The sequence below is a fragment of the Clinocottus analis genome, unplaced genomic scaffold (genome assembly GCF_023055335.1).
Source record: "Clinocottus analis isolate CAN_PGR_092001 unplaced genomic scaffold, fCliAna1.0.p SCAF_15, whole genome shotgun sequence".
In the NCBI taxonomy this organism is placed as follows: domain Eukaryota; kingdom Metazoa; phylum Chordata; class Actinopteri; order Perciformes; family Cottidae; genus Clinocottus; species Clinocottus analis.
Window position 1 is genome coordinate 11,337,226 of NW_027175876.1, and position 15,834 is coordinate 11,353,059.

A 15,834-nucleotide genomic window follows, 5' to 3' on the forward strand; every position below is an offset into this window, starting at 1 on the left:
TTTGGACAAACCATATTATGGCTTTTTAATGTTTTTCAGAATTCTAAAAGGATGACTTTATTTTAACATGTTATACTATGACTTTAATAAGATTTTAAATAAGCTATACTCATACTTTTGTAGCAAATACTTTGACCAAATGGCTTTTTTTTTTTAAAAACTTTGATATATTTCTTTGACATAATATTCCTTAAATGACTTATGACCCCTTAGCCATTTTATATCATGTATTCTTTTGTGATGACATTTAGTGTTTTTAATTTAGACTAGACTTTTACAGCATGTTATACTTTGACATTCTCCAAAAATGATACTATTACTTTTTTCAACATTTAACTAAGACTTTTTAAATTTCCATTTTCTTGACTTTATCGACATGCTATATATAATGTCTTTATTTTTACACTTTTTCAACATAATATACTATGATCATCAAACCTTTTAGACTTGCTCACCATTACTTTAACATACTCTACAATTAATTTAGTCATAATATCTTGTGACAAAATACTGTAATCTGCCCTTTTTTTTTTTTTTAGCTTTTCTTGACCAGGTCAAAAATTGACCAAATCTCACTTGTTATGAAATGAGCGAATCTGAAACATGAAATGACATCATTGACGACAAACAAGTTAACTTAAACAAGCTTATTTTTTAATGGATCTGCAAAACTGTTTGAATTTCCAAAGAGAACTCCTGTACCTCCCGCCCACAGTTACCCAGAGGAGAACGTTACACAACGTTACAGAACGCTTCCAACCCAAAGAAATCTGCATGCAGGGGAGAAAAAAAATACTCAACCCAAATAAGGGAGAAAAAAAAGAAATAAAAGTCAAATAAATCATACAGATAAAAATAAAACATCAATAAACAGGACAAACTGTATAATGCCGTTCTCTTGGCTGGAGGAGAAATTCAAACCTTCTGCTTCAGCTTCAGCATCCTCATGACAGGAGCCTGAACTGACAGAATATTAAAACAGTAATTTCATTGGGTGGATGTGGCTCCGCCCACCACACAGCCCCGCCCCTGTCTTCCATATAAGGCACAGGACAAAATAAACCCCCACATACAAAAGGAGCTAGCCACGCCTCTGTCACTTGGTAACAAATTGTAAATGACCAAATACTGTTAGACAACAGAAACCCCACTAAGTGTACAAAATGTTAATCCTACATTTGTCCTTTTTTTGTTTGATTTTCTTTTATTTTGATTTCCTCTGACTGAAGGTGAGTGCTGTGAGTGGGGGTGTGGTTAAGGGGTGGGTGAGGGTGTCCAACCAGGTGAGCTCAGGCAAAGGAAATATTAAAAATATGAGCTTGTCGTTTCACGCTTTTTTTTTTTAACTTCTTTTTTTTTATTATTTTTTTTTACAACTTTTAAAATAAATGACAAGAAACGTGACTGGATTTCTCTTATCAGAAATAAAAATGATCATCAGATGGAGAGTGGAAGAATATGGTGGAGGAGGAGAGGGGGTTAGACGAGTGACTTAGTTCATGGTTTTATTCTGATAAAGAGAGACAGAGAGTGTCAGTGTGCAAGAAAACTCATGAGACATATTAGAGAGCGAGAGAGTTAGAGTTAGCCGTTAGAGAGAGAGAGAGAAAGAATGTGTGTGTGTACGTATGTGTGAACATGTATGTTTGTGTAGGTGTGTGTGTGTGTGTGTGTGTGTGTGTGTTGATATTTGTTGGTATGAGTGAAACTGAGGAGTTGTTCAACTGCAGCACTTGCTCTTCCAGCCTGTGACTCCACCTCCGCTGCTGATGTCGACGTTTTCACTGTTGGGCTCTTTTACAGGTGTCTGTCGAATGAAACACACAAACGATACGTCTTTATTTAATTGCTGTAGTGCCCTTAAACATTACATTGGACTTTTGTTTTTCTTTTACAGAACAAAATTTGACTGTATGTATGCATATATATCTATATCTATCTATCTATCTATCTATCTATCTATCTATCTATCTATCTATCGAGAGAGAGAGAGAGAGAGATCTATCTATCTATCTATCTATCTATATCTATATCTATATATATACACACACATATATATACACACATACACACATACATTTACACATACACACACCTTTCTGAGGATGTCTTCTGCTAACGTGAGGAAAGCCTTCTCGATGCTGACGTTGGCCTTAGCACTCGTCTCAAAAAACCTAATGCCGTGCTCCCTCGCAATCTGTGGAGAAGAAAGCAGAGCGAGTTAGAACGACGAGTGTGGCGTAAGTTTAAGAAAGTTCAGTCCAAAAATAAATGTGCAGAACAGAGATTAGTATCACACACACTTCCATTCTTGCCGGGTAGGAGTGTGTGTGAGTAAACAGATCTATATCTGATATGTTACTAAATCTGCAGACTGACTAGTCACCGCTTTGCTTCGGTACAATGAGCCAGAGCTCTTAAAGGACCTGCAACACCCAAACCGTATCGCTGCTTCTAGATCAGATCTCCTCCCAGGCTGAAACTGGGCGGCGCTGCACTAGATTTTCATTGTGTGACCAAACTCTTGACAAAAATCGAGGGCGTGCACATGTACAGCGGAGCGATGTCACCTCAATCCTTCACTCCTAAAAGAGGAACCACGCAAACATTTCCCACCTGCCATTAGTGCATTCACATCCAGGGAACATCTCAACCCTGCTTTACACCTGCGACTGCTCACATGCATGAAACACAGGTAAGCTTGGACCGTCCTCTTGCAGACTGCCTAAACACATCTGTGTTTCAAGTGATCGCTGCAATTTGAGAGAATTTTAATCCGGGTGATCCCAAGTTTAAAGCGAATGGCGAATTTTTTTAAATTCTTTTTGGTGATATGGACGTGTTGTGGTTGTGTTAAGTCTCCGAGGTGCCTTTCTTCTACGAGTTACTCCACAAGCACGGCCATCCAACACAAGTTACATTGTTTATATATCTATATTACACACACACACACACACACACACACACACACACACACACACACACACACACACACACACACAAAGTCTACACACAGTTTGAATTACGCCCTTGAGCTGTGAAGATTGTGTCCTCAAAATGAAGCCATCCCATTCAGCGATCACTACAATAACAGTGCAGTGCCAACTATTATGTTGGGTTTTTTTGCAGAATCATAAATCAATGCATCATATTGTTTGGGTATGAATGCAGCAAGTTTGAACCCCCAGGAGAACCTACGAGGATTTCTGAGGAAGGTTCACGCATGGAATTTGTCTGGAGACTCAAATGTATTGTCTCTGTCTCATATTCATTTAGAATAAGATAGTCAAACACTTTTTATACGAGCTACAACAACAGATGATCTTTAGGATGAATTGATCCAAATGTCCCACGTGTTCAGTGTCCCATTGTTGGAAGTTAAACGTGTTGTTGGCTTGCTCAAGGGCACCTCATCTGTAATTGCTAAGACAGTGAAGAGGCTCACATTTCTCGGCCCTGATCCCCTGAGCTCATCTACAAAGTCCAGTTATTCTCTGACCTTTACGCGGCAGCAGCTGCTTTTTTAGAGAGAAACGTTTTCCAATTCAATGTAATAAATACTTCCTTGTGTACCTGCAATATGGGACAGTAACCACAACATGGCATAGATATTTCCTGTTTCTCTTCTATTCATGCTAGATGGCTTATGTCCAAAAGGAAGTGTTATCACAAGTTGAGTTGTGAACTGTAGACAGAATGAGCCTTCATGGCATCCAAAGACAAACAGCAGATTACTGCTCACTCTGTGAGGAGGCGCCGCTTTAGTGGTCATTCAGCTGACAGTTGACAAACAGACATTATGCGATTCTCTGAGCTGTCCGGCTGTTTTCCAGCTCCTCCACATTGTGTTTTCAAAATGAAGCGACGAGACTGGAAAGTGATGAACTGCTTCACGTCTATGAACTGAACGTGGAGAGCCAACAAATCAAAATGCAGAACCGTGGTGACGACTGGCTGCTCATAGCTGAAGTGGATCGCCCCGTCTCACCTGCTCCCCCTTGGCTTTGGGTACGACCCTCTTGTCCTCCATGTCACACTTGTTGCCTAGCAGCATCCTCTCAACGTCCTCATTTGCATGCTGAAAGAGTACAAGAAGAAAAAGCTGATTAGTTTTCCACAGCAGCAACGTTAAACATATCTTCATCTCTGATGATGCCACAAGCCACGCGATCGATCGACTAAATGAAACGCACACACAACCACGCACAGACACACACACACACACACACACACGTCAAAGCTCGATAGCCACTAGCAACAGAAATGATTGAATCCGGCGATATGAGAAGAGACAGAGCGCGTTTATCAGTGGTTTACAGCCAAGCGGTCAGGATCTCAAGAGGCCTCAAGGCTCAAAAATGATTGACAGCACATGAATATCCAGATAAGGAATTTTATCCAACAACATTTTGTATACTTGAAGTTTAGGCCCTCCAAACTCTAATCTAAAAGTTGCCCCATTAATCTAGAATGACATTTAAGTAAAAAATAATGGGAACATTTGGGCATTTTTGCTTGAAAAAAAATAATATTATATATTAGATTTAAAAACATAATTTTTCTGTTAATTGAATCATTGACTAATCGTTTGATCTGATTTAAAAAAATGTTTGTTTTGTCTGTAAAACATCAGGAAATAGAAAAAAAAATGCTTAAAAAGTTAAATGTAATATCTTCAAATGTCTTGTTTTGGCAAACCAAAAATAAAATGAAATGGCTCTTAGGTTGAAGGTAGATAGAAATACAATCTTGCATGATCGGGGGGCTGCATGCCAAAAAAAAGGCCGTTGACCGAGCAGAAAAGCCTGCTGCCTCCTTTACACCTCTGTGAAGTCAACAAAGTACTAACGCAAGGCCGCGTTAGCAGGAAATGCAACGCGTTCCCATTGCTTGACCGGACTCAACGTTCTTTAACCGAGAGGGTGACAAAAAGTGGAACGGAAACCTTCCAGACAAGCAGCGCCGTTCCAGTCTCACCCAAAGACATGACACCTTCTGATCACGTGTATAATGTCATTGTATTGTTGCACCCAGGAATAATAAAAGAGAGATAATATGAACTATCGGATGTAACAGTCACAGCAACTCATGTTATGTGTTTGATTTGGCACGGCTCCCACAATATTACTCACAATATAGAATAATAAAAAGATTACACACAAAGAGCAACGAGAGCCAATATTTAAAATGTTTTTGTATGCCGACTGGCAGATGGCCGAGTACAGTACTTTATGACAAGTATGGAGGTATGTGTGCTTTATTTGAGCATTTCCATATTTGAGCATTTCCATATTTGTAACTAAGTACTCTTGGTCCACTACATCTTAGAGAGAAATACTGTACTTTTAATTGCAGAATGCAGCTGTTCAAATTCATACCGTGTACTTTCTAAACCTTTTCTATCTTCCACCACTACTTTGTCTGGAGTCGAACTTCTGGTTGCACAGATATCCACAAAGTAAAACAGAGCTAGTTCTCCTACAATGAGCCAGACGTCATTCAGTCATTCTGCTGCAGACAACAATAGATGAAAAAGAGTGCCAACAAGACATCCTGTTAACGTCCGTGTTGATATTTTACCCGGCAACATGTCGATATGGACCCAAGAGTATTGACAGAGAAAGTGGGCGTGGTTTACCTCGTCAATGTTGCGCAGCCATTTGCTGATGTTTTCGAAGCTCTTGGCGTTGGTGATGTCGTAGACCAGCATGATGCCCATGGCTCCTCTGTAGTAGGAGGTGGTGATGGTGTGGAACCGTTCCTGGCCCGCTGTGTCCCTACACACACAAAAAAAATACACTTTTATTTGCTCGTTCCCCATTTTGTTTGTATGAATTCCAACCCTTATGCCAAACGATAAACGGTCCCGCGAGTCATAATTAACTGCACCGTGGCAAAAATCGGACACATATCTGCGGATTTTTCGCTTTCCAAGAATGACAAACAATTTTAGCTTCAGTCGGCAAATAACTGGAATAATAGAGGTATTATTATATGGTACCATTTAGAGACCCGTTTAGGGGTGCTTTAATGTGATTGTGATACATTGGGATGCATCGAGTCTAAGAGACATGAATCGTATCAAGAAACTGATACGCTAGCTCAAAGTGTGGGATCTCTATCTGGCCTGCTTAGTGCTTACTCTCCTCAATTATGATACATTTGACTTTGATATTTGCGCCACAGGAGTGCCAGAGATCTGACAAAGCCATTGTAATGCAATTTGATTAAAGTCTTGAAATATTTACGGAGCCTTGCTTGGTACAATTCTGAAAGCATCTCGGTTTTGAGGCTCACAGGAACAATTCTATTTTTAAAGCTTGTAAAGTATTTGATAGGCCTGGTAAGACTGACATGTCAAGTTGAACCTGGTAATCGCACTTAAAAATCCACCGCAGGCGGACCATGTCCCTAACACGTCTTAGCACACACCCAGCATGCACCTCGACTATGACGTTCCCATCTAAAGAAGCCCTGCCAACATCCATCCATCACTGCTGCCGATAGAGAAAAAGAAAAGTCGCCCAGGATTACCAGACTCTGGAGAGCAAATCAAACCCACAATAGAGGTTTCACGATCAAAATGATAGTCTGCTGTCATTGAATCTGGTGAACATGATCACATCTTTCTATGTTCAGGCTAAATAGTGAAGGTTAAATCCAGACAAAATGTGCTTAGACAGGAAGAGAAGACGATGGGATTTCGACATTATTTTACATCTTTATCTAGATTTGGTTCTTACATGTTAATTCATATACAGTAGGCACAAGTCACAAAGGCTTCAGAGATTTGTTGAGCCTGTAATATAATATATATTCTAACTTTTACAAACGCGGAGTCTGTGCTGCCTTCTAAACGAGGGGTTGAAGCACTTATTGTCGTTAAACAACATAAAAACAACGTTTGATGACACAAAAAGTTGACGTAAAGTTGCGTTATTATAGATTTTTGACATTGGATTGATGAAGAAACAGTGAAAATCTATGTTAGTGCCTAACACTAATAGAAACATATTCCGCATGTTGATCATCTTAATATCTCATGCTTTGGTGGGGAGAAAAGTCTTGCTGTTGCCGCCATCTTAACAAAGTGCCACGGGACTCTTGTGCTTTCAGTTTGCCGTTTCAACAGAGCACCACATTGTCAGGTCTCATTCAAGAATACTTCCACACTTCATGCCCATGCCTCAATTACAAGGAGATAGTAACGGTCACGGTTTAAATGTCAAAATGGGGCTACAGACTCCAGTTCCCACTGGTGCTTCTTCTAGCCTTCTCAATTGGTCACACCAACATGTGATGAGGTCCAACCCATTTTTGGTACAGCCTGGGATTAATCACTGATGGAAAATAACTAAGAAAATGTACTTAAGTATGTCGATGCTACTTTCTACTGCACTACAGTTCAGGAGACATCATTGTACTTTGTACTTCACTGAATTTATTCATAATATACCCCCACAGGCATAACAAATACATTTTAAAATGAATTAAATTAGCTCTATTGCAGTCAGCTCCTTCCCAGCCTCCTACTCATTTTACGACTTCAAATCAATCAGTTTCATGTTTCAGCACGGTAATGGTAAAATGGAGCACGTCAACGTTTTTCCAAGGCGGTTTGGTTCACATGTATGCCGTTTAATTAGTTTCAAACCACGCACATGAAGCCCAGACGCATGCACGTGATACGAGCTCACAGAGCGAGCGGGAACGCATCCTCGTGATGGAGCGTTTCTGATGAGCATTCACAGGCGCTGCGAACACGGGTCTGTGACGAGTGCTTTAATTGCTCTCGCTGTGAAGACATCTCCTTCAGGCAACTATTTGTGAAAGTGTCACACCTAAAATACAATTTACAAGATTACTTTTGAACACATTGTGATAGTGTTGTCATTTACCTTGGTCCAATACATTTTTATTGAAAGGAGCATGAACACACCATGTACTTCTGTACATTATAACTTCTGTTAGCTGTTTCGACACCGATTTGTTGTCGTTATAAATGTAGCATCATCAGGGATCAGTGACAAGAAAGCATTTAGCTTAACTCCAGATATTTTTGACTGAATTCAGGCCGATTACAATAGACAGTAAAACGTTTTCACACTATGATGTTGAAACCGTGTAAATAATCTGCGGTTCACATGAGTTCCTGGTCTGTTTTTGGAGACAGAAACAGACACGCACACACCTGTTACGTGACTCATACACGATTCATTTTCACAAGGAAACAATACAGGAATCCTGACCCCATAGATATTGTGGCTTCTTCAATTCTTACGGTTATAAAACTGAGTAATGGTGTTAACAAACCGGGGTTATGGCAAAAATTGGTTAATCCCGAGATCCCTACAATGAGATGTCCTGTAGTGTTCATGCGTTAATGTTCAAGTGTGTTAATTGCCATGTCAGCATGTGGAACATGTTTCTTTTTTGGACGACAGTGACAACCTTGCAGCAGACCTCCTGATGGACTGATGAACATTTCCTGTTCCAGCATATTTTTGGGCTTGAGGGATGTTTGTCAAACAGCTGTTTCACAATGATATAACAAGCCACAAACAGAAGAGGCTGAAGGGAAAGAAGATTCCCACAATGTCAGTGGGTTGTTACGTTTAGTGATCCTGTGAAACACAATGCCTTGACTTATGAGAAGAGGAAAATCTGCAGTGTTCAAGAACATTATTCAATATTGCGCCGAGGATATGACTTAAATAAATATAGTACATCTGTTAGTCTTGTTGTATTTCAGTACTGGATTAGAATTTAATCATTTTAATTTCTTCCCGCAGTCCAAAGACATGCAGCTTAGGTCAATTGGACTCTAAATTGCCCGTAGGTGTGAATGTGAGCGTGAATGCTTGTCTGTCTCTATGTCTGCCCTGCGATGGACTGGCGACTTGTCCAGGGTGAACCCTGCCTTCGCCCCTTGACAGCTGGGATCGGCTTCAGCGCCCCGCGACCCTAAACAGGATAAGCGATTCGAATAATGGATGGATTTTTAATTTACCAAGGCTGAATTGTTTCGAGAGCAACAATAGTAATGTTTACAACAGTATAGTTGTGATATAAAGTATCTCAGTATCTCACTGGAAATAAATCTCAAAAGTCAACATAAATATTGTTCTGCAGTAAAGTTTAGACATCAGTCATGTCTTTGTATCATCTGTCCTCCTCTGCTGAGGTGAATCACTGCCTGAGAGGGAGGAGCTGCTTTGTCGAAGCTAGCAGCTAAGTTTGCAAGAATGTGTTCAATAAAACAGCTTTTGTTTTAGTTTGTATAGAAACAGGTTGTGTTGTGCCGATACTGTATGATGGCAATAAAATAATGACATGGCTGCTCTGTAGTCCGCATCAAGAAGGCAACAACTTTATTACTCCAACACTGACAACAGTGCATCACCGCTTCCCTCCTCCCGTTTCCCCTTCACAATAAATCCACAGACACGTACACCGGAGCACTGCTTTTTGGAGGGAGCTTAAAGTCAGTCAGAGCCTTCATTAACTCAACTAAATAACGTGCAGTGGTTTGTAACAATTCAGTATTTGCTGAGCTAGCGTGCTGTGATCACTCAAACAGAGCGGCGGTGGATAAAAGACTGTGGATCTGCTCTTCAAGATGTTTACACGTGTCCATGTCAGCTATATTATAAATTATTGGAAATTACTGGAGAGCTTCTCCATCGAGGCTTCAGCACCATAATAAATAGTACAGCCTTTACCCCCGGGGCCGGTTTAATACCGGGTTTAGGTAACCCTGCCTCAATAAAATAATTTTTCATATTAATTTCGTTTTAGGCTTTTGCTTCAAATCCATTGTACATTCACACATCACGATGACAATGAAAATACATTTCATCAGTCAGGACTAGTATACAGAATAAAATATCAAATGTATTGACTCACCAGATCTGTAGTTTGATCTTCTTTCCTTGTAATTCAACAGTTTTGATCTTGAAGTCTATTCCTGTGGAGACAAAAAATTAAAAACATTAGTCACCAAAAATATATAAACAACGAGCGCATGAAGCACTAACAATGGGGGAGAGCGATGAATAATAGAAACAACAAGTTTACAAAACAGATTTGGGCACTGATGCAAACTGATAATCAGAAACAGGCATTTAGGAGGAAAGAGAAATGGAGCAAGTCGCTAGTGTTTCCATCAGAGAGACAATAACATTATTTCTTCCTGATTCTGCAATGTCATGCCCAGACCTTGAGCCCATCAACGCACAGCTGTGGGATCAGCAGCTGGATAACAATGGCGCACACACATAAATCAGGTTACTAAGAGAAATCCGGTGAACACAGGGAAACCCAGAGTGTATGTAGATACTGTCATAACCTTGTGGTGTGTAAAGCCTGTGCTTAAAATCAGCTTGTTGTAAACATAATGCACATTTCAAATGTATTATGTATTTTTAGTTGAAGCATTTGGACTTTTGCTGCATGAGAAGACAAGTTGTAGTGGCGGAGCACACAATTTTCTTCTTTCATTTTCCATTTTGGTTGGACTGTGGACTTAATTATCTTTGATACGAGGACGCTTCACTGCATGTTCCTTCAGGAGATGATTGCCATCATGTCTTGACCAACTGTCTCATACTGATCATTTTGTATCTGTGATCATGATTTGCATCATGATCTTCCATCATGATTTGTATGTTTTGCTCAGTACTGACTTAAAAAATAAAACTATATCTGAAACAAGAAAGTCACAAGTCTGAGAAACTGTCATGTGCATTTATCACTGAATTTGGCCATTTTAAATACAGTGCAAAGGAAAAGCAGCAAACCCTCTTGTTGGATAAGCTGGACCAAGAACATGTTTGCTTGTAAAGTGACTCTGTAGATCAATTATAAACAGATCACCCAATAATTAAAACAATCATTATTTGCTAACAAAGATCATGCAGACAGTCACGACCAGCTTCAAACTGCAGCTAAAAAGCTAAAATGTTACAAGGTGCAAAAGTGAAATGTAGATGTGTCTAGTCTAATGATGTATTGTTATGCTAATAATATTTAGTAAGGTTTAGGAGATTATCGTCTTTGGAATGATCACGAAGCCCGAGAAGAGGCCAATTTCAAGGGAGTTATTCATGAGCGTTTACATTTTTTGACCAGATTTTTCCAGTTAAATAGTATGCTGTCAGTTCAGTCAGAAATGGGTTAAAAAGTCTCAAGAAACAGCTGTGCTCTAGGTGGAGCGGGGCCATAGAATAATTAAAGAACTGGCTGCCAATGTGTGACTCACAAAATGTTATGCACTCCCCAGAGAGAGGGAGGGGGACAGAAAGGTTTAGTTGGATCGGAACAAAAAGAGACAAAGAGGAGAGGGAGATTTCTGCAGATAGGACAAAGCTTACTGTGCTCAGTCTATGTACACTGATATGTTGCCCCAAACATTCAACAGGAGCAAGATAAAAGATGGTGTTTTCTTGAATACCATGACTAAAAGTTGTGTTCTCAAAAAACTTTTTGCACCCTTGTGAAGTGCATTTGCACGTCACACAAAATATGTGCATTGTGCAATCTCACATTAACCCGATCACTGGAAATCGGGCGCACTCCAACTCAAGAGAAGGACACTTGAATTGGACATCTTAACAGAGAGTATGTGGTTTATGGTCAGTTCTCTTTTATCAATCCCAGAGGAACCATTCCTTCCCCAAGTATGAATTCCACTGCAGCCATCACCAGTTGCCATGCAAAATGTATGATGTATTGTGGAAAGAGATTTCAGATCGAAACATTGTGCAAATTCAGCACTCGTAATATGCATAATCTCAAACATACAAGGAGGAAGAGAGAGACTGGAAATGAGGATGAGTGAGGGGGGTTTCCAGTTGGGGTATTTTGAGAAGCAGCTGTGCATCCGTGTCTCCAAAGGTATGAGTACTGTGTCAGAAGACGGACAGACTCCTGTTTCATATGTCCTGGATCTTCACAAAGTCCTGGTCCTGCCCAGACTTTCCAGTTTTGAACATCAAAGGCTGTATCCAATTTATGTGTAGGGCCTTTTTTTTTTTTTAAGCAAAAAGGAGATCGAATTTTTGCACATTTTGGACTGTACATTTTGTACTTTCTGCACTACGGTGCTATGATGCGTTCACTTAAGGAGTTTGTTGCATCCACTGGACTTAAAAGTAGTGTCTGCCAAAACGTTACAACCGTCGCAGCCGAAAAAATACGGGCAGAAAGAAAAACCCACTAATTATATAGCAAGAAAAGCAAAAGTACATCATCATCCACTAAACAGCAGAATAATGAACATTTTTGTATTTTAGATATATAAAATACGATTGACACACAGTAAGCTGATCAAAGATCATCTGACTGCATGGCAGAACATTAAGTACTGACAAATGTACGAAAATGGAAACAAGAGGCAATATTTAAAAATCATTAGAAACAATATTCTCACACATTACTGTATATTGTTAAAAGTCTGAGTTCCCAGACAACTACAGGTCTGTATTATATGATGTGCTGAGAGATTGTGTTGTCCATATTCTTACCACTTGATCATGTTGCAGGCTACTTTGTTTTGAATACAGATGTAAAACAAAAACAAGTTGAGACAGAAGCTTATGACTGTGTTGTGGTGTTTAGGGGCACAGCTCTCTACTTAACATCCTGTCATGAGCACAATTATGTTGGTTTGTGATTCCTTGTCAGTATCATACCAGTATCTCTTAGGTCTTGACATATGTTAAGACAAGCTGAGGGGGGAACCTCAAGTAGGCCCTTTTAAAACAAAATGACAGCAATGACTCTTGCGGACAAGTTGAAGCCCTATGATTGTCCCCGTGTCTTGTCACGTTGATACTTAAAAATGACTTGTAAACAAATATAAAAGTTTGCCTTAGGTTTTGGATATGTTAGACAAGAAACAAAGCATGTAAGATGGATACCCACACAATCACTTCAGCAGTCAAGCATGGTGTCATGGATGTGAAACGGGTTATTTTGTTCAGCTTATTCTTAAGTTTTGCTTCAGGGTATGTTGTATTTGCTGAGTTGTCCTAACAAGTAAGAGACAAAAGCACCCGTAGTTACTGCAAACTCTTACATGCATTGATATACTTGACTTACTAGGCAAAGCACCGCTGCAAGGAGCAAAGGTCACTGTCGTTCCTTGTCTGCTAACGAACCTGTACTGTGACTGACCATCATACACAGTCTTCTTTTAAACTGCCAGAACTCCAATATGGTAGCAGCCTATACATTTTGAGAGTGTAATACAACACAATCACTATTGGCTGATTGCAATACAAAGCAAAGACAGAACATCAACAAAAAATGTAAACAAATGCATGTGACAGCCAGCGTTGCAAGAGAGTGATCGTTCATTGATAGACCTGAACACATTTCATCCAGACTGGATGCCACTGGGAACATTGTCACCCATCATGGTTGTGCGTCCTTGGACATACAGTCAAGACAAATTGTCAACGCTTACAGTTGCAAAGAAAAGCTGGGCTTGAACGCAAAGCTAAAATCAAGAGATCAAGGCTATAATGCCCCTGCATTGCAAATCATGAGCTTCATGTGGTTGTGCAAAGCACTTAAAGTTACATTATAACTTGGCACTGATCTTGGGCAACAAGGGTAAATGGAGCTTCACTTCGGCTGTGTAGGGATTTGACATAGTTTGACACTTGACTCATGTGAGCGTGATGTTGGAGGCATGCGCAGAGGACATGAGGGGTGGGGGGGCAGCGAATGATGCCACCATGATGAATTGTTTATGGTTATCTTTGGTGCAGTCATGGAAGGTTACAAGTACATTTACTTCAGTACGTAGGTACTTATATTTAAGTATGTTTCAGTAGAAGTTTCTGCAACTTTATTGTTTATACTGTACAACAATTTAGAGGTATTTATTTAACTTTATACTCTACTTTAATTACTCGCCAACTAGTCATTAATAGTTACTTGGCAGATTTAGATCATATGATTTCATAAAACTTGGCTTCCAAATTCATGTCGCAGTAATAATTAGTCAGTAACAAAATATAAATGACAATCTAAAACACAAGTCAACTTCAGTAGACGGCACTTTCCCTTTGAAGTACATTTCACGAATAATACTTGTACTTTTACGCGACTAGTATCTGCAATAAAGTTGTTTATATTATGACATTGATTCTTTTGCCAACACAGTAAACGAACCAATCGCTTAATAACTGCTTTTGAAGGGCTTTACTCGCGTGAGATCTATCGTTTTGGACAAAGATCCAGAGATTATTCAACTTCAATGTTTAATTCACGACGGAGACAAACGCAGATAGTCATGTACGTTCATATTGAGATTCAAACACACGTGAGTTATAGGGGCAGATGGGATGCTTTTGTAACATCCGCACGGCCCTGTACCGTCACCCGGTGCTAGCCTCGTTAGCTCACTAGCCACCGGGTCGAGAGCCATGACAGCACTCCCCCTGCCACATAAACCGGTAATACTCGCCACTGCTGCCAGGCTGAACCAAACACAACACTCGCGTTTTGACATTAACGCCGCTGTCGGTTGAAACAGAGGCGATTGATGCTCAGCTAAGAGCTCATAAAGTGGCACAAGTACCGCTAGCTCTCCAGGAGAGGCCTTGAGTCAGTACATGCTGATAGCACGCGAGCTAAGCTAATGTGTCCCGTCTACCATGTCCAGCTGCAGGAGAAAGTCCCCCCCCCCCCCTCCTCCCAACTGTCAGATGGAAGGGTTCAGCTAAATAAATCACAAACCGCTGTCACAACACACAATCCAAGTATATGTGGGTCTTCTTACCTATGGTGGAGATGAAGGTTGTGTTGAAGGCGTCGTCAGAGAAGCGGAACAGCACACAAGTCTTCCCCACGCCCGAGTCTCCGATCAGAAGCAGCTTGAACAGCAAGTCGTACGTCTTCTTCGCCATTGAAGAACAGCTTGTGTTGACCCAGACAAGTTACAAAAAAAACACACACAACCCCGGATAACCCTAGTGTGTCGAGTCTAAAGCCAGCTCCTTTGCCAACCTGACCAGCTGCCCTGCTCCTCTTGACTGTGAAACAGTTAACAATCTGGGATTTGTTGATTAGCTCGGCAAGCTAGTTGGCTAAATACCTCCAGGATAACGTGGACGTGTCCGAGAAGTTAGATTCCCAAAGCCCGACTGTCGCCCCCCTTTACAGCATGAGAACAGAAAGCAAAAAATAGGATCTCCTCCCGTGTGATTCCTCTTTTCCACTCTTTCTTTTCTCCCACACAGTCGGGACAAAATGGCTCCTCTCTCTCTCTCTCTACACCGACTCACTCTTTCTTCAAACTAACGGCGAGCTAATTCAAATTCTCGGCACACCCCGTCATTCCAGAGCCCCGCCGCAAGCTGGACAAGGAAGAACTTGAAAAATATCTCAGCACTGAAGTCTGTTAAATTCACTGTTTAGTCGGAGTTATTTCGCCTTTTTTTCTGGAGAGATTACGACCGAAATATAGACGACCGCCGTCGCCTTCGAATGGGAGCCACGGCGGCGACACCCTAGGCCCACAGACACGCCTTTGTCCCGCCCCTTCTGTCAAAACACACGCCTCTGATTGGTCCACTCCGCTGTCATTTCTTTGAACACTCAATTATGATTGGCTGTTCTCGCAAACCTCGAGAGGTAAAAGGGCGTATATTAGATTGACAGAAAGGGCAAACGTTACTGCGTAAATTGGTCGGACATTCAGGCTCAACGCTTCGATCACTTCACTGAAAACAAACGCATCTAATGATCCAATATGGCGACCAGTTTCTTGAGGATCTTTCTTTTTCCGGGGAGTGTTTCAGTTTTCAAGCAGGCATTTGATGC

The 15,834-nt window shown here is 40.6% G+C and overlaps 1 protein-coding gene across 1 annotated transcript; it reads right to left on the bottom strand.

Annotated features, from left to right (window-relative positions):
- Positions 1–637: 637 nt before the first annotated feature.
- On the bottom strand, positions 638–15,520 carry rab10 (RAB10, member RAS oncogene family). Its single transcript, XM_068577453.1, has 6 exons — positions 14,792–15,520; positions 9,907–9,967; positions 5,639–5,777; positions 3,989–4,078; positions 2,096–2,197; positions 638–1,807 (listed from the first exon to the last, which is right to left on the bottom strand). The coding sequence occupies exons 1-6, from the start codon at positions 14,916–14,918 to the stop codon at positions 1,721–1,723; spliced, it is 606 nt and encodes a 201-aa protein (XP_068433554.1). The 5' UTR covers positions 14,919–15,520; the 3' UTR covers positions 638–1,720.
- Positions 15,521–15,834: the final 314 nt, after the last annotated feature.

Bases quoted from the DNA above. Each gene is read 5' to 3' on its own strand.
- rab10 (XM_068577453.1), bottom strand. From the start codon at position 14,918: ATGGCGAAGAAGACGTACGACTTGCTGTTCAAGCTGCTTCTGATCGGA. The intron at 2,198-3,988 runs GTGAGACGGGGC...TCTTCTCCACAG, and splicing joins CCAAAGCCAAGGGGGAGCAG to ATTGCGAGGGAGCACGGCAT. The intron at 1,808-2,095 runs GTGTGTGTATGT...TTCATTCGACAG, and splicing joins CAGAAGACATCCTCAGAAAG to ACACCTGTAAAAGAGCCCAA.